This window comes from Cryptotermes secundus, unplaced genomic scaffold, assembly GCF_002891405.2.
Source record: "Cryptotermes secundus unplaced genomic scaffold, Csec_1.0 scaffold1258, whole genome shotgun sequence".
Taxonomy (NCBI): Eukaryota; Metazoa; Arthropoda; class Insecta; order Blattodea; family Kalotermitidae; genus Cryptotermes; species Cryptotermes secundus.
In genome coordinates this window covers 255,846-276,039 of record NW_019723324.1, presented here as the reverse complement: position 1 = coordinate 276,039, position 20,194 = coordinate 255,846, and the positions used below count along the sequence as shown (strand labels likewise).

Below are 20,194 nucleotides of genomic sequence, written 5' to 3'. Positions count from 1 at the left end.
GCGCGCAGGTAAAATATAAGCGAACACTGGAGCCAGTCCTCGGGTTTCGCCATGGAATGGGCTCAACAAAAACGCTTTCAAGCGTGAAATGAGTGGCAGGGAGGTAAGGAAGAGCGGCAGAAGAGTAGTGAATAAGGGAAAGTCATGAAAGCAGTTGAAATAGGGAGAAACAACATCGTGTTTAAGAAGGCTCGCAGACTTCTCCTTCTGCTCCTTCTGATAGGACACAGTGAAGACGGTAATATGGTTAGAAGTAGTGGCCTGAGACAGCGACCGCGGGATTCTGGTTTTTTAAATTAATGATGAATTGCATAATTTTGAAACGTAACTTGCGGACTCCAGAACGAGTGGGTTAATGTTTTATAAATTTAAAATCGGGAGGACCGTGTGAGAAACACGCGGTGGCACGTTGAAACTTGGAGCCATCTAGGAATATTCTGAACACATAAGAAAACAAGCAACGAGATGTTCGATCACAGTACTTTTCGGATACAGAAAATAGAGAAATAGTGACACCCTTGATTGATATCATCTGCCAGTTAAGAAAGAGGCAACTTGCCCTCCGTGGTCATGACGAAAGCGTGGATTCTATCGATCGAAGTAATTCTGTGGAATTAGTTCACTTTTTGAGGAAATATGATCATAAACTCAATGTTCACCTTGAGAACAGTACAGTATTTACAGGTTTATCGAACAGAATACAAAACGAAAGAAAACAAGAAGTAGCCGCTGCAGCACTATAGACGTGGGGCGAGTAACCCTGAGAATTTTAAATTTTAAATTTAAAATTTGGGGAAAAAAAATTAAAAGAATTTTTAAAATTGGAACTGAAGATTTTAAAAGTGCCAGTTCATGAAGGTCAAAATTGACGTGTGTGGGTGGCAAAGATGAGGTACGAATCAGACAAATATCAGCGAAGTAGATCCTGTTAGCAGCGACGAAGGGAACAATTGGGAAGACCTGTATGTTTTTAATTTTAAACTGGGTGCAGTGTAACAGCTACGTGAGTGTATACACCTGACGATGGCCGTTTGCGGCCGAAACATGTAGTGTAGAAGAAAGCAAGACGAAAGACATACAATACATTGTTGCACTTAGGACGGAGTTTATATCATATATCCTATAGAGTGCAACAGGATGCTTAAATATAATATTATAAAACGACCTTATTGACTCAATAAGTGACGTAAATTTTGGTGAGTTGATTGCTGTCAGTTCGTTTATTAGATACCACTGCTTCCCTTACCAAAAATAGTACCGCACGCCACTGCATACAACAGTGGTTCTCAACGTTTATGAGACCTCGGCCTTGTAAATTCTTTTTTATAAGACAGTGCTTCTCAACCACCGGGCTGCGGCACAGTAGTGGACCCTGGCATCAATTATACTGGGCCGCGAGAGGCTCTTCTGGAATTTGTCATTTTCATTTTCTAAGCATTTTTCATGAATAAATATTTTATAGCGGAAATATTCTGAGGAGAATAATATTTATGTCGAGAAGCTCAGACACAGAACACCTAAATCTGTGTAGCAAATGTCAGTGACCAAGCCGCATATTTTTAAACATGGAAGTATTCATGAATGATGGGGAATTTTCACACATCCAAATCTTTCAACATTCGGGAAAGGCAATACCGATGTTTATGACCAGTCATAAAGATTGCCTGCAAGCCGATTACAACAATTGGCGGCATATCCTCTGTTCTCAGAACTGAGCGAAATAACATCTGTGTTGTAAATGTCAGTGACCAATCAGCAAGGAAGTATAAAGAAAATGTTTCCACTGAAATTGAAGATCAAGGCAGTCTGTATCCGGTTCTCAGATCTAGTAATACTGAATACTGTTTCTTCGCAAGTTCGCATTGCTGTGTGTAAGTGCTTGTTTCGAAACCTGAGTGATTTAAATTTTAATATGAATAAGAGACAGGGGACTTTGTTTAATTTTGGTGTAAAGAAATCTCGTATTGAAGGTGTTTGTGACGCAACAAGTAGTGATTTATCCACCTCAAGCCTACATAGCGATCTCCAGGATGTACAAAATGAAGGGAAAACCACCAGCACACAGAAGATGAAGTCTGCATCAATTCGTAAGTACATGAACAGCTACTTAAAATTTGGTTTCATACAATGTCCTAACCCTGACCAATTGCCACGACCTCAATGTGTCATTTGTGCTACTGTTCTGGGAAATGAAGCTATGAAGCCATCGGGACTTACCCGACATCTCAACACAAGACCCTTCATATCTAGTCAACTGAGATGCCCACACTTGAACCTTGCTGAGCACATGCTCACAGGACTTCTTTCCATAATGTTTCTACTGAAGTTTTTGACAAACCGTATGATTTGCAGTTACCGATTCATACGGCAATAAATGGCAGGGACTGAAATTCCGTCTGGGCGTGTGTGTGTGTGTGTGCCAGTCACTTGCTGTGTATCATGTTGTGTCCATGCGCAACTGTCGAATGCCCAAGGCCAGTGCGTCCACAGAGTGGGCAGTTGCGTGTCACGGACGTTAATAGCGTTTGTAATGGATGTTAGAGAGATAAGATGGAATGTTATGGATTGGATTATTCGGGCTCAGGATGGGGACCAGTGGAGGGCTCTTGTGAATACGGTAATGAACCTTCGGGTTCCATAAAATGCTGAGAAATTCTCGAGTAGCTGCAGAATTGGCGGCTCCTCAAGAAGGGCTCAGCTCCATGAGTAAGTAAGTAAGTAAGACCCTGGTAAACTGGTCTATGGAATTCTGCGTTTTTTCGCACGTAAAATTACACGGATTTCCTTTCCTGTGCTCTGTTCAAATTCCATTTGTTAAAAACTTCGAGTCCAGTGAAAGGCATTGGGGGGGGGGGTATTTTCTTGACCAGCTGTGCGACTGTTAGCTTGTGAAGAAGGGACGCTGTCGTATGGGGTTAATAGGCGTACATGTAATTATGAAATTCTGTTGTTCCAGATCTCCTGCAGGCACCCCGGTTCACTATGCAACCCTCATCGTCCGACAGCATTGTTAGCGAGGGACGGACCAAGATCCTGCAATGCCAAGCAATAGGTGAGTCTCACAGGACTGAAGCCACTTCACTAGCCTGCTCTGTAGCAAAGGGCTGCAGTCTGGGAAGACTAGTCAGGGTTCGATTTCTGGCAGAAGTAAGAGCTTTCTGTACTCTACATCATCCACACCGCTTCAGCGACCCAACAAACCTCCCTTACAATGGGTACCGGACTCTTTCCCGAGGAATGAAGCGGCCGGAGCGTGAAGCTCACCACTCCTATCTAGTCCCATGGTCAGGAATGGTGGAGCCACACGTCTTCATGGCGTTTTGCTTGATTAATTAAGGACAGGGACTTTAACTTTTAAATTAGGCGGTACATATAGTTACCGTTGGGCGTTAGTAACAGCGGCAGCAGTAATTGTATTGAGAACTCAGCCTCAGGTTCACCTCGTTTGACTTCTTTTAATGGGACAGGTAACGCACTGGGCTTGTGCACGGAAGGTGCACGGTTCGATTCTCGGACCGAAAACCGGCCGTACTAACCGAGGCTTTATTTTATTGCTAGTGGGGTGGGACTAAGTCCCTTGTACTGCGGCGACTTCTGGCCTATTATACCAGCCCCAGATGATAGGTGAGGGCGATTGTGGAGAAATTGGTGGAATGAAGATTGGCAGGGAAAACCGAAGTACTAGGAGAAAACCTGCTCCAGCGCCACTTTGTTCACCACATATCTCACTTGACCAGACCCGGGATCGAACCGGGGCCGCCGCGGTGGGAAGCCAGCGACTAACCGCTTGAGCAATGGCACGGCCGTAACCGAGGCTTCCATGGCCTTCTTCAGTCTCCCAGCAAATTGAAGGGTGGTACGTAGGTTACGTCTCAGTCATTTCCTCCATATTTTATCCAATTCACAGTACATCAGTCAAACAACCATTTGACGCTGTACCATATTGTACGAGAAAGAGTCAGTAAATAGGTCACAAATGAATACAAAACGCAAAACATGTAACATTTGCATCTAAGAAAAACATTTATTTCTCGACATATCCTCCACTAACGTTAATACACCAGCGCGTCGATACCCGCAGCATAGAAGTCTTTTGGCTGTTGTTTGAGCCACTTCCGCATCTCTGTTTTAACCTCTTTGTCATCAGCGAAATGTTTGTTACCCAGTTGTGAACCGCTTTACGCGACAGACACTTCCCACCGTAAACAGGAAACATTCCCCTTTTAATTTCCTTTGCATTGAGTCCTTCTGCCAACAAGAAAGCGCACAACAGAACGATTCTCTTCGGTAGTATACTCCTCAAGCACAGTCGCCATTTGGACTACCGAAACTAGCCTGCCTTGGGCGAAAAGTATTGTGTCTTCTGTTTGAGAATGGTGGCGTGTGATGCCTGTGTAGCTTTCAGGACAACCGTTTTGGAGTTACCATGTACTCAGGTCATAGTTGAACTGTCCTCTGGCTGTATGAATGTTATAAATAAAATTTGGGTTAGGGAGGAGAGGCTCCTAGAACGTCCGAACAAAACACTGACGCCATAGGCTTTGCCCTCTCCCTGCAGGCTCCCTGTTTACCGCCACCAGGTGAAGTCGACAAGATGAGTTCGGGCTGGTGGCCTGACCACGGACCTCAGCTATCGACATTCCAGCTATTACTCTTTCGTTAGATGTGAATAAGGTAAAGAATTCGGGCAATGTTTCCCACCATTCTGTTCAGAACCTTTTGCCTTCTCGTCTGCTGTCCGAAAACATACAAATTAGAATATACAAAACTATAATTTTGCCTGTTGTTCTGTATGGGTGTGAAACCTGGTCTCTGACATTAAGGGAGGAACATAGACTGAGGGTGTTTGAGAACAGGGTGTTGAGGAGAATATTTGGACCGAAAAGAGATGAAGTGACAGGAGGTCGGAGAAACCTGCATAATGAGTGACTTCATAGCTTGTACTCTTCTCCAAGTATAATTACAGTGATCAAGTCAAGGAGGATGTGATGGGAAGGGTATGTAGCGCGAATGGGGGAGAAGAGGAATACATATAGGAGGATATTTGTGGGAAAGCCAGAAGGAAATAGGCCACTAGGAAGACCAAGACGTAGGTGAGTGAACAATATTAAAATAGATCTTAGAGAGATAAGATGGGATGGTATGGATTGGATTGATCTGGCGAAGGATAGAGACCAGTGGATGGCTCTTGTGAACACGGTAATGAACCTACGGGTTCCATGAAAATCTGGGAAGTTCTCGCGTAGCTGCACAATTGGCGGCTTCTCAAGAAGGGCTAAGCCCCGTGAAGTTAGTTCAGTTAGTGGATAAGGTAACATATGACGCTATCTCTGGGCTTAATTAATTAAGTACCGCCCCATAAAGACGTATGGAAGGAGTGGTTGTGTAGCTCCACCATTCTTAAGCTTGGCATTAGATGGAGGTAATTTGGTCAGTTTCACGCCCTGGCTGTTTTACCACCGGGGAATCGACTCGGGTACCCATTTTATAGGAGGTTGGATGGGGCCCATAACCGGTCTGGACATTACAGAAAAGAGAAAAATTTCTTGCCGTGCCGTGAATCGAACCCCGATCCTCTGCCGTCCAGCCTAGTCACTGTACAGACTGAGCTATCACGGATTTATTAGGTGTGAACACTGATTGATTTTGTGAGATCTTGGTTTTCATTGCGGTGATTATAAGGTCTCTTCGGATCTGGCGGTATGTAGTCTGGCAGAAGTTCACCGGTATTTCTTACGAACGTAAATTACGTTACTACCGTCGTCTTCAGGATCGAAGACCCTTTCGACTCTGAGGAAGGAGGCAAAATGTCCCTCCCAAACGTATGTAAACTTCTGACTACACGGCGTCAAATCCCAGGAGACGGTGTTCTTCACCGATTAATGTTACTTAAAATCTTGGCATAACTAACTCCAAGCAGGACAGGCATCCTTGAAAATCTGATAATTGTTTATTTAGTCAACAATTATCCCGCTCTTATGAAAACAGGAAGTTCATTGCCGTGTTCACAATATCTCGTCACTGGCTCCTGTCTTGAGACAGTCCTCATCTTCGTGCCCAGCGTTAAGTCCAATTTTTAATATTATCCTGAAATCTCCAACCCAGACCGTCAAAGTAGTCTATTGCCTTATCATCGAAGATGGGATAGCTCAGTCTGTATAACGGGCTACGGGCTCGGGTTGGATTCCCGGAAGGTCACGATTTTTCTCTTCTCAGCTTCCGGACCGACTCTAGGGCCCATCCAGCCTCAATATCTAATAGGTGCCGGGGAAAAAGCGACAGGTGCTCGAAGCTGACCACTCACCTCCATCCAGTGCCAAGGTCAAGAAAGGTGGAGCTATACGTCCACTACCCCACACGTCTTCATAGTGTGTTACTGAACTAGTTAAGTACAGTGAAAACTTTACCGTTTTACCTGTTACATGACATGTCCGTGTCATGCTCCTTGAGTTGATCACGCAAATAATGTTTGGGACAGCGGTGTCTGCCACATACCTCGTCATTGCGTTGGCGTTCAGTCCGGAAGTGCTTTGTTGCTAAGCAAGCCACACGTAACGAACCGTTGAGAGTCACCCCCGGCGAGCCCGGATATCGCCAGCTGGTGGCAGTGGTTCCTACACACTGGCAGCCGTACCTTGTTACAACTGCTTTAGACAGAATAGTATGCCACTGCGATTTCCCGAGGCCGCTTAGCCTTCCAAAGCAGTGATAGCTATACGTACCACTATATAATAAAAAGGTGAATATATCCTTGTAAAAGGCCATGGAGGCCCATAGGGTTGAGAGACGTCGAGGCTCCCACATTTTCTTTAGACAACTGGCTCACAGATGGCGGTAAAGTCGGCCTTACGCACCGGCAACCCTTACCTCTAGGAAAATTCCTGGTAATCATTTCTGCCAGAGGCTGAGTCGACCCTAGGGCCATAGTGTCGGTGGAAGGATTACGTAAATTGAAAAAAATTCACCTCATCGGGACTCGAACCCGTGACCTTCCGGCTAGTAGCGGCGGCCCGGATTCGATCTTAGATCAGGTTTTGTCGGACTTGTGATGGATTGGGTCCGGTTTTTTCCCCCAAATACTTCGGATTCCCTTGCCATTTCTTATTCCACCATTTGCTGTTCATTCATTAATCATCCATCGTCTGACGCTCTACTCTCATAATCTCGATACTGACAGCATAGTTAAATAACCAACTTAAAAACACTGCATTCTGCCCACACAGTGTATTTGTGTGTTCCGTATGGTTCTCACAATAAACAGCGATTGTTTACCTAAACAGCATTAACCGGTTGGGCTTTGTAGCGGAGACGTAATGTGTTTCCTGTGAGGTACGGACTGAAGTCTGCATTCTGCCCATTCAGTGTATTTATGTGTTCCGTATGGTTCTCACAACAAACAGCGATTGTTTCCCTAAGCAGCATTAACCAATCACCCCCTCAAAGTTGAAGTGTAGAATGAAAAGTTAATGTTGTCCCTGTGCTTAATTAATTAAGCACCACGCCATTAAGACGTATGGGTGTGCGGGGGTATAGCTGTACCATTATTTACCTCAGCACAGGATGGAGGTGATTTGTCAGCTTTAAGCCCCGGCCGCTTTACCTCGTGTACCCATTACATAGAATGCTAGGTGGACCCCAGAAAAGCACCAGGCCATTAAGACGTATGGGTGTGCGGGGGTATACCTGTACCATTATTTACCTCAGCACAGGATGGAGGTGATTTGTCAGCTTTAAGCCCCGGCCGCTTTACCTCGTGTACCCATTACATAGGATGCTAGGTGGACCCCAGAACCGGTCTGGATGCTGTGAAGAAGATATTTTGTTTTCTTCCCTGATGGGATTCGGGCCCCGATTCTCCAGCCCGTAACTGACTGAGCTATCCAGGCTTGCAGTCGAAGAGTGGGGCACGCAAGAAACCAGCAGGAAAATGCGGCAAATCCTTGGGGTTTCTAAATGTATTGCTAGGATAGGCTGGTTTCATAGCCCTCAATTTATCTTCCATCTGCCCTTTAATCTCTACATACTACTGTGCCTCTCTCCGTTTGTCCATTCGTTCGCTCTTCCATGTATGTTGTGACGTATAGACCCGTTGCTTGGCAACGACCTCGAAACATCAACCGTCGCTTTGCAATGATCGTGAGATGGTCGATTATGTCAACCCGTTTCTGAGCAGCGGCTCCTAGTAAACACGTTCCCTCTGCAACGGTTACGCGTGCAACGGGGGAAACGGATGTTGCTTACCCAGTTCGCACCGAGGAGTTAAAAAGAAGAGAATTGGGGTAACCAGTTCAGGCAGTTCTGTACTGGAATCTTGAAGAAGGACCTGAATGAGGGAAGCGGAAGAATCTCAAATGTTAACACCCGTTACCAGGAAACGGATATTGAAGACACTGCAGGCTGGAGAAGACTAAGTGTGCAGTGATTTGTTGAATTGTGGAGATCAGCAATAGCGCTGTAATTGCCTGTAGTTCCGAGTGGTGTGTATACGGTGTCGATAAATCGATCCATCAATCCATAACCCGTCTATAGTCAGACCCCTAAATCAAGACAATATCTTCCCATCCTTTGGTACATATTTCCTTTGTCCGCTCATGTACCTGTTCATCTAATCACCCATTTTCCCACTCTTTCTGCTATTGCTCTGTAGTCCTCTTAACACCCGTCTCAGCATCACGCCGAATGCAGCTGCTCCTACATATTTCTTGCTTGGCATACTACTCCACTATGAAGATGGAGGCGATATGTACTTCCGAAACGTCGGACTCTCTCAGAACTACACGGCGTTACACCCGGGAAGACCTGCATAGTCATCGTCATGAAGATCTCAAGTTCGAGTAGCTTGGTTACTCTTCGACCCTGACGATGGAGGCGGAATGTTTCCCCGAAACATCGGGTTCTCCCCAAATGCACAGCGTTGTAACTCAGAAGAACGTGCTCGTCGTAATCACCGCCCTTATAGACCCTCAGCTACACCAAGTTCCTTGCAGCCATATGTTTCTAATGCTCGTATGCTCAGGGCTGCGCTTGGGCGTTTTTGATCTGTTTAGCTGAGGCGGCATAAAGCATTGCTTGTCGAGGATGTAATGTTTTGTGTATTACATCGTTCCTGCGTCTTGGGAGCTTATCTCATTGAAACCTTATGCCAGTGGGTTAAAAACAAACATTCCCTTCTAAGAAATAAAAACATTGGGTTAAAGGCTAATGTGTTTGCAGCTTTAACCCCGCGCTTCTGTCTTCATGCCGGCCAGTATCACACTTGCTGACGAACGAAGGGGTTCGATTCCCGGCAGGGCAAGAGATATTTCTCATTTCCACAGCGTCCAGACCGGCTGTGGAGCCCACAGCCTCATATCCAGTAAGTGCCGGGAGTTCTTTCCCCGGGCCGTGAAGGGGACCGCTCACCGGTATCTACTGTCGAAGCTAAGATTGCGCGGGGCTTTAACTCCACTCCCCATTACGTCTTTATATCGTGGTGCTTAATTAAGCACAGGGACTTTACCTTTACCTTTTTATAGTTTTTAACGACGCTGTCAGTAGCTCAGGCTGTTTAGTGTCAGATGGTAGGGTGATTAGTGAAAAAAGAACTGGGACAGATAGCGGGTGGAAGTGGCCGTCACCTGATTTAAGGTACTATCCCAGCATGTGAGCGGAGGAACTGAGCAAAACTACAAAAAAAGCAGGACAGCCGGACTTCAGGCTGAGAATTGAATTCGCGTTGGAGGATAATAATAACAGGGATTTTGAGGTATGGAGTGGATTCAACTGGCACAGGATAGGGCTTAGTGACAGACTGTTGTGAACCTTTGGGTTACATCGAAGCCGTGTGATTTATTGAACAGCTGAACAACTGTCGGCTTATCAAAAAGAACTGTTTCATACAATTTGCTGCTTGAAATGTTGTATAGAGCCGATCTTCCCGTTAGGCCATCAAAGTACTGCGGTTAGTATGTATACCATATGCTTTAATATTAAGAACACTTCGCATTCTGCCCACATTTCGTATGATTCTCACAGTAAACAGCGATTACTTTTTTAAACAGCATTAACCGTTGGGCTCCTGGTGTGTTTCCTGTGAGGTACAATCTGAATCTTCATATATTATTTAGAAGAAATTCGTGCTCCAGAGTGTTGGCCTGCTTAGTCTGGACACGTGCCCAGTGTTCTTATCACCTGCATCTCTGTCCTCGTCTCCGGACTTGAATGGGACCCATTATATTGCAACTGGGCCAGAGATGCGAGATGACAGGTCTTCCTTCAATGCGGGCTCCTTTGTTTGTTTTTACCCCGTGCTGCTTGCATGAATGCTTTACTTTAGAAGGGCTTGAAAATTGCTATCATCCGGGAATGTGATGCCATGCATTCTGGTAGAAGTTTACTCAGGTTTCGGAGGTACTTACTGCCTCCGTTTTCGGGGTCAGTATAAGCGAGAATAGAGCTCTGCTCGGTGCTTTGCACCTTCCTGGTTACTTCCTTGACCTACTGTTCAACCTTAAATATTGAGGCAATACATTTCTCCGAAACGTCGATGAATTTATACACTCATCACAGTCCAGAAGCTAGAAGAACTTTTCGTTAATTTAGTTCTTTGAGTGTATGTTACATGTATCTGACGTGTTCCCTCTGTAGAGACCAGCGTTTACATGTTTACGACGTATGTTTAGACGTACGGGGAAAGGGTGAAAATTGGACTTAAATGGCCCAGGACAGAGGCCAGTGGTAATCCTTCCGGTTACATCTGAAGGAGTAACCGACGAGAATGGTGTGGGGGTCACACTGTAGATTTGTTTCCGGGGGGCAGGGGGCTGGTAACCGGGCCGGAACACAAACTACCCTGACCGAGGTTTTTTCATGGTTTTCTTTAGTCCCTCTATACAATTGCCCATGTAGTGCCGTTGTTAGGCCATGACCGTTTCCTTCCAAATTCATTTCCGTCTCATTCGTCATCTTACCGTTCGACACTATATTGTCTTCATACTGAACTGACTCCATGGAGCTGAGCCCTTCTTAAGAAGCCGCCAGTTGTGCAGCTACTCAAGAAATTCCAGCATTTTATGTAACCCGAAGGTTCATTGCCGTGTTCACAAGAGCCTTTCACTGGTATCGTACAACCTCGTCCTCTCTCCTTAACATCAATTTTAATATTATCCCCCCACCTACGTCTTGGTATTCCTAGTGGTCTCTTTCATTCTGGCTTTCCCACTAATATTCTATATGCATTCGTATTCTCCCCAATTCGTGCTACATGCCACGTCCATCTTATTCTAATTATACTTGGAGAAGTGTACAAATTATGAAGCTCTTCATTATGTAGTGTTCTCCAACCTTGTGTCACTTCATCCCTCTTCGGTCCAAATATTCTACTGAGCACCCTGTTCACAAACACCCTCAGTCTATGTTCCTCCCTTAGTGTCAGAGACCAAGTTTCACACCAATACAGAACGACAGGTAAAATTATAGTTTTGTATGTTCTAATTTTTATATTTTTAGATAGCAGACGAGAAGACAAAGAGCTTAGTGAAATAAACCAAAAACATCAACAGAAAGTAGCATGTTCTCGGGAAGGGGTTTGTTGCCTGAAGTTAAGACCACTATACACGTATTGATTCGAAGCGCTCCGCCGAGTATTCCTGAGATCGCCCTCAACTCTTTTATGAACGTCACGTTTTCTGACTGCTCTGATACTTGCCTTTATATGGCTTCATTTCTAGACTCTCGACTCGTCGGACTTTGTGTCTGCAGTTAGGGGCCCGCCCATTTGCTCTGCTGAAGTAGATCCGAAATGCGAGGACAGTTTGAAACCCAATGCCTGGCTTGTGGATATGGACTAGGGGAGCCCAACCCTTTCAGAAAATAATTTATATTTTTAAACAGAAGTTTATTTGCAAATTATTCTGTTTATAACCGATTTCCGGCGATTTTAACCCTTTGAAGCCAGAGTTGACTGAAGTCCAGCCACATCTGTCGTACAACCGTCACGAGACCCACATGAATGTCTTCCTTTGGCTCTCAGCCAGTCCGAAGATGCGCATAATGCTCCTCTGATTGCTTTCAAGCCTGATTTTAATGTGCAAGTAAATGGTATACGAGGTGGTATCGGAAAGTTCCCTGACTGTTACTGTTGTAACTGTCTCGGTGAAAGATCAGAGGGGAGGCCAAGGTAACACTTGCGAAAGACTATTGCATCAGTCTGACACGTGACACCGCTCTGTGAGCAGGCATTGTTTTTACACGGGTGCTTTTTTGACTTCGTGTTTTGTTTTGTCTGCGATGCATGGCCAAATCAAGCAACGTGTGTACATCAAGTTTTGCGCGAAGCTCGGTAAATCCGCTACCGAAACCCTTGAAATGCTCCGTGAGGCTTTTGGAGAACATTCTTTAAGCCGGACAGCGGTTTTTGAATGGCATTCACGTTTTGAGGCCGGTCGAGTGTCAGTTGAAGATGAACGTTCGGGGCGACCAAGAGCCAGCAAAATGATAGAAATGTTTGAAAGAATTTCGAGAACTCATTCACGAAGACCGTCGCCGAACATTCCATTAGCTCACAGCCACATCTGGGATCAGTTATGGAGTTTGCCAGGAGATCTTAAACAGAAAATTTGAACATGCCCCGCATTGCTCCTCCATCACGACAACGCGCCCGCCCACATGTCCCTGAAAATCACAGTTTGTGACTAACAACAACATGGATATCATTCCCCATCCTCCCAACTCGCCGGACTTAGCCCCCCGTGACTTCGCTCTGTTTCCCAAATTGAAAATGAAACTGAAGGGACGGCGTTTTGAAACAGTGTCTGATATCCAAAGGGAATTGCAAGCGGTACTCGACAGCATTAAGGAAAATGGCTTCCTATGGGATCGCTGTATACATTCCCAAGGAGACTATTTTGAAAGAGATGGAAGCCAAAAATTGAGCAAGTTAAGCCAGCATTTGTTTTCTGACCTAGTCCGGGAACTTTCCGATGCACCTCGTATACGAGGGGTACCCAAAAGAAACCGAACTTATTTTTTTTAAACTTATTTATTCAAATTTTAAGCACAAACCTTCAATCCCCTTCAAAGTACTCTCCACTTACACTAATACACTTGTCTAGTCTTTTATTCCATTTTTCAAAACATTGTCTAAATTCATCTTTTGAGATGCTTGACAGCGCCCNTTTTCCCCATAGCATCGTCCTTGTACGCCGTTTTTAACATTTCAAGAGTTTCTGTTCCACTTTTCCCGAGCAAAAAGCAGAATTTCACCGCCGCACGCTGTTCACGAAAATCAGCCATTGCAAAAACGACGATCACACAAAACAGTTGTCACTATAAACTCTGCCGAAACTAGTCCTTACCTTCTGAAGCAACGGTAGTCGGCTTATCGACTCAGGAATGTTAGCTCTATGCGCTGATAGCGGCAAAACGCGGTACTACAAAAGCTCTGCCCACAAAAAAATTAGTTCGGTTTCTTTTGGGTACCCCATCGTAAGAATGTAGTTCATACCTCACAGGGAACACATTACGTCTACACTAGAAAGGCCAACCGGTTAAAGATATTTAGGATTTAAATTTAAGTTTAAATTAAATTTAGATTTAAATATTTAGATATTTACCTCGACACTATTTAATGCTGAGTGGTCGGCGTGACGTCCCGGCCGCTTTACCCCCGGGGAAAAAGCCCCGGTACCCATTGGATAGGATGTGAAGTGGAACCAAGAGCCGGTCTGGACGACATGGAAAAGTGAAAATTCTTGACCCCACTGGGACTCGAACTCCGACCTCTTGGTCGTCCAGCCAGCAGCCAGTCGCCGTACCGAATGCGCTATCTCGGCTCCAGATACCGACCCTCAATTTATTACAAAAGAATTTACCTGGCTGCGGTCTCAACTTTGAGAACCACTGGTTTGGGGACATGATCCCCGTTTGCTGTGAGATTCATATGAAAGACACCAAACCGGTTGGTGTAAGTTCTCGGTTAGAGTCTCGGCTTGGACGTTTGCTTTTCTGACTAAGGTTTGTTTTGGTTTTGTGTGGTTCCTCTGGGGAATTGTCGGATTAGTAGTTCTGCCAGGTAACGACCGCTTCTGTCAAAATCCATTCAGTTGTTGTGGTTTTAGGGACAGTGCTCCGAAGTCTCTGTGGTCTAGTGGTTAGCGTTCCTGGCTACAGATCCAGAGGTCCGCGTTTGATTCCCGGCGCCATCAGATTTTTTTCTGAGAAGTAGTGGGTCTGGAACGGGATCCACTCTGCTTCGTGAGGATAATTGAGGAGCTATTTCAAGGAAATAGTGGCTCCGGTCTAGAAAACCGAAATTAACGGCCGTGGGGATTCGTTGCGCGACACCCTCTATTCGCAAAAGTTGGCACTAAACTTCGCCGACGAACGGCGGTCGCTCGGTCGATATAGTTCGCTTGCGGACTAAAATCACGGAGTTTGTTTGTTTGTTCCGAAGTCTAATTAATTCTTCCTGCGGTACACGGCCAAAGGATTGGTCAGCCCTGTAATAGACCGTTGAGGGAAACCCTGCAGATGCAAACTGATCATTTCCGGGGGCAGAAACAAATACGTGCTCTGGCTCCCCCTTTGGAGCCACGAACTTCCGCAGAAAATGATGAAAGAGTGGTGTTCCCTTCTTATTCATGGAGTGGACCAGGATAATGATGTTAATCTAATCACGTTTAGGTTTTTCACAGTGCTTGTTTTAGGGCAGTGACAGACGGGGTGCCGAGATCGTGTGCTCCATTAACATACATCATTGGAAGGGGCGGGGGTGTTTTCTGATATGTCATTATAGGTTGATTGCTAGACGTCCAGGTAATCGAGGTTCAATTCATGGCAGCAGCAAGAGATTTTTCTTTTTCCCATAGAATGCAGACCAGCTCAAGGGCCCAACCAGCCTCCTATCCAGTGGCACTGGTGGTAAAGTGACCGGGACGTGAAGCTGACCACTCACTCCTTCTAGTGTTAAGATTATAAATGCATGGTGCTAGAATATCTTTAGGAATGTATCATGATGATATAGTTATGTCGATTGTTTCATCATCATCATCATCATCAAGATACTATATTCTATTTTCAACATACTGTTACGTAGTATGTGTGACTATAGAGGGGGTTTGGAGTGGTGAAAGGCTTTATTGACCACCTACAGGTCATAACTACAAATAATTATAACACTATCACTATTTCCACATTTTACAGTTCACTAAAGCACAGTCTACTGTTCTCAGCCTGTAACCAGTCGTTACCTGGTAACGGCTCCCAACAGTGGCCATTTTTTTGCCTCTGACTGAAGTCCTCGCTTCACAGACTCCTGTACAGAACTAAGCTCTAGCCTTGTTCCATGCTCATAACATCTCAGCATGGACCACGCAGAAACCTCCCATTCCCAACAGTACCTCCACTGTTGTATGTCGATCCATTGCTGCGGGAACATGTTTACCGAGCCATTGCCCAGAAACGGTCCTAGTATATCCGCCTATCTCACGGTCGTTGCATAGCAAAAACTTTACGCGCTACAGTGCGATGGGAACTGGAGATCTCATTGATTATGTAATGGAACTTTCCTTTGATATGGCTGCATGTTTCAAGTGTGACGTTGTGTCAGATGTTTGGAAGAGTCTGTAGCTGTTACAGTGACCTCAACTGAGTAGGAACATTCATTCCTTTGCTCCTGATGATGGACAGAGATCTGCTTTCTGAAATGTATGTTCGAAAGAACTCGAGACAACTGACATAGTCCAAAATAATAGCTGTGTTCATTGAACACAGCATAGTCAGAAACATTTAGACTTGGTTTTACTGGTGTGTGGGACCGCCTCTTTGGTCGAGTGGTCAGCGTTCCTGGCTACAGAGCCAGAGGTCCGGGCTAGACTCCCGGTGCTACCAGATTTTTTCTGAGAAGTAGTGGTCTGGAACGGGGTCCACTCAGCCTCGTGATGATAATTGAGGAGCTGTTTCAAGGAAATAGCGCCTCCGGTCTAGAAAACCGAAATTAAAGGCCGTGGGGATTCGTTACGCTGACCACTCGACACCTTCTGTCCACAAAAGTTGGCACTAAACTTCGCAAACAAGCGGCGGTCGCTGGGTCGGTATAGTTCGCTTGCTTACTACAGGCCACGGACTTTGTTTTACTGGTGTATATAATTAGTGCGATTAAATTATTTGACATTGCAATGTGCTCTCGGGTTTTTGTTAAGTTTGTCAGCATTTTGGCCGCTAATTAAGTACACCGCCACATGAGCTTGATTGTGTCAGACTGTCATCATGTAGGCATATAAACAAATATTGTACAAAACTATCATGGCGTTTGACACGTGTATTCAGTGTTTCAATGTCCATCTTATGATAAGTATCTTGTTGACTGAAGTATGTCATAATAGTGACTACAGAAATGGAATTTGAACTTCTGTGTTACAGTGTATTAACATCTATATTTAATTAATGTACACAGACAGGATGCAACATTTTAAAATTTTAACAGTTGGTATTTTTAAGTTTGCAATCTGCTTCTGCTGGTATCTTGCTTGGCCTTCTATTTGACCCTGAAGATGGATACATTGTTTTCCTACGAAGCACCAGGCTTTCTTTGTTGAAGTACATAGTTTTACAACCAAGAAGGCTGTACTCTTAAGTTGTTGTTTCTGTTTGCTTGTTTCAGGATACCCAAAACCCAAATACCAGTGGCTGAAGGATGGAATTGCTTTAGGGGAATTTTCATCGGAACATTTCTATCGGATTCACACCATACAGCGTGGGGATGCTGGCAGTTACCAGTGCATTGCTCGAAATGATGTTGGGTCCATCTTCAGTGAGAAGATTTCTGTGTCTGTTGCATGTATGTACACCATTAAAATTATCCTTCTTGGAACTTCACAAGAGATATTAACTGTGAATTTTGGAAACACATGAATGAAAATGTACTAAGCCCCTACATATATAGTTATGCATCTTGATGGCTCTTAAGGCCAGTGGCAGTGAATTGTACCACCTGTTCTAACATTCCAAAATTTTGCATTGCACCCACAGTTTTAAGTTCCTGTGAAAGTGATAACAAGCCTTGGGATTTAATAGAACACATGTAGTTTCATATGGTGTTTTGGGTTATGATGTCATGTACTGTGCTAGTCGGGTACCAGAATTTCAGAGGAACATACACTCTCCAGCTTCAGGAGAGATGGTGGGACCAGCAGATTCCTGCAGAACATGTCATACTGCATGGTGTCATAACCCAGAAGATTCATCACTGTCATGGAAAGTTAAATCTTATATGGGGTAATTTTTTGACCACTTGTGTGGCTGTTGTCCTTTGAGGAAGGACTCTGCTTCATGGACTTGATGGGGTGTGTGATCTAAAGGAGGTGAGCACCTGCAGTATGCAGGGCTAAATGGGGGGAAAATGCAGGTGGGCTACATCTATTTATTTTCAGAGCGCTTCTTTTTGAAGTTGTTTCGAGTATCATAAGATACTGTCACGTGTTCGAGTGGTCGGTAATCAGATTCATTGGACTTTTACACACAACTCATGACTACTCTTCACAAATCACAGACTAGTGGTCTGCTCCTCGGTTCATGTCCTTGCAGCCTAGTGGCAATCTCACACTAGCCTCCTCCTCTTTTAAATGCCGTCTCAGGATTCTCTCATAAAGGCATTCTCTCATTATATAGCCTCAGCACAAACCGCACAGAAAACACCACTTCTAACACCTCTTCTGTTGTTGCGTGCAAGTCTCTTGTGGTGATCACATGACACATATTGAACCATTGCCCAGCAATGTGTGTGTTCACAGAGCCGTTCGCTAGTAACTGCTGTTTCTCTGGCTCCACAGTTTTTGCTTTGAGCAAATATGCCACAATATTATAACTGTCATTACCAGTAATGATACATTTAGGAACAAATTCACATTGTAATAATCTCTTTTTAATATATTTTGATTATTCCTCCTGGGCTTCTCTGCTGATCTGGACTATCTGCTTACTTCTGGGGGCCAAAGTTTACCACATTGATCTGAGGTTTGAGGTTCAGATGACAGTGAATATTCATACTGCTCTCCTCTGGAATGTGACACTATATAGTCTGATAGACAGTTACGAATTTTTGGAGGAACCTGCCACACATGTCTTACGGTGTAAGATGGTGGCTATTTCAGAATATCAGTAACTTTCTGCCAGACTACACAGCATCGCATCTCAGAAGACATATATTTTCATACCTATAATATGTCTGGGGGCACGCGGTAGCATAGTTGGTTGAGGCACTATGGTACAAGCCAGAAGGTCGCGGGTTCAAGTCCCGATGAGGCCATTGGATTTTTTTCAAGTGACCTAATCCTTCCAGCCACACTATGGCCCTGGGATTGACTCAGCCTCTAATAGAAATGAGTACCAGGAATTAATTAAATAATTTTCCTGGGGAGTAAAGCGTGGCCGGCCCTTAAGGCTGACAAACTTTACTGCCATTTTTGAGCCGATTGTCTAGATAATGTGGGACCCTCAATGTCTCACAACCCTATGGGTCTTCACGGCCTGTTACAGGGATAGCTTTACGTTTTTACTTTACCTATAATATGTCTGATAAGGGACTTTACGCACACTGCTGAACGTGTTTGTTACAGATATGGGCACATTCAAAGATGCAAGTGAAAAGAAAGTTGTTCTGGAAGCAGGACAGTTTGCGGTGTTGGATATGCCAGCTATTGACAGCCACCCCGCTCCATTAGTAACATGGTTCACTGATGGAGAGGCACAATTATACGATCGCAAGTTTGCTGTGACAGCACAGAATCAGCTTGTCATTCTGGATGCAAGTCCATCTGACCAAAAGGCATACAGGTGCGTGAAAGTGTTTGTCAAGGTTCTGTACTACAGTCTTCTGGAATGTGAAAGCATGTAGTCTCATAAAGTTATCAGTGTTTTGGTGGCACTTGCTACCTCCATTTTAGGGATTGAAGAGTCTCTTTGGGTTGGTGAAGGCAATAGGTTTCCACCAAAACATTGTGACTTTCGACACTCCATGCTTATAGACCTGGCTGTTCTCAGTGGAATGCATGGTGGATTTGATGAGTCCACTGAGATAAGGAGTGTGGGTTTCTGTATGTGTTATAGCAGGGCCTTAGTTACACTTCATCACCCTCTCTCCTTCCCTCCTAAACTGCAGCTGCAACCACTGCCCTGCTATTTATTACTTTACATCTCTGCACTTCTCAAATCTACAAACTGTCACCATGAAATTAAGCTCAGCAGAGTGTTACTTTGAGGTTACTGTTTCAAAAGCTATCATGCAAAGAATTACAGTGGTGCCTTGTGTTTGTGCAGGGCACAGGCAGTCAACCCACAGATTGGCAGAGAGGAGTACAGTGCCTTTGTAAGATTGTTCGTGACAGGGGATGCACCAGCAGAAATTGCACCAGAAATAGTTGTGAAACCTGCTGACATGCACATCGTGAAGGGAGAGGCTGCTGTTGACTTGCATTGCATAGCTAATGCCAGGTATGCATCAGAATGTCTCCTTATTGTCTTTTTATATATGGGCCAATTTATGGCCCATATATAAAAAGACTAAACATATGCACAAACAACTAAAAACCTTATTAAACTTGAAATATGAATACAACATTACTAATACCTTAAACTTTGCGAATAACATCAACAAGTTAAAACTTAACCCAGAACATAAATTTCTTACAATGGACATTAAAGACCTTTATGTGAATATCCCAATAAATGATGTAATCCGCATTACTAATAACTTACTCATCCAAAATCATATAGGCAAAACTTGCAAAGATGAAATTATTACGATCCTCCGAATGATATTGAATCAAAATTACTTCCAATACAATGATAAATTCTATAAACCAAACTCGGGTGTTGCCATGGGCTCTCCCTTGTCGAGTCTAATGGCGGAAGTATTTCTGCAACATTTCGAACAAAGGGAAGTAAAGCACTTGCTAGAGGACAAACGCATCATCTACTATAATAGATATGTAGATGACATAATTTTGATTTATAACCAATTAATCGTTACGCCCCAATACATTTTAGATCAATTCAATAAGCAAAATAAAAATTTGCAATTCACACTAAATGAGGAGGAGAATAACCAAATAACGTACCTTGACTTGCGGTTAACAAATAACCACGGACAAGTAAGAATGGAGATATATAGAAAGCCCACATCGACAGACACAACGATAGGTAATAATTCTTGCCATCC

The 20,194-nt window shown here is 44.3% G+C and overlaps 1 protein-coding gene across 1 annotated transcript in view; it reads left to right on the top strand.

Annotated features, from left to right (window-relative positions):
- The window catches only part of LOC111861864 (protein sidekick), a gene marked incomplete in the record, with an annotated part of 210,972 nt that overhangs the window by 84,490 nt on the left and 106,288 nt on the right, over positions 1-20,194 (top strand). The window contains 4 exon segments of the mRNA XM_033750483.1: positions 2,957-3,052; positions 16,640-16,816; positions 18,594-18,810; positions 19,294-19,467. Coding sequence (XP_033606374.1) covers positions 2,957-3,052; positions 16,640-16,816; positions 18,594-18,810; positions 19,294-19,467 — 664 coding nt within the window.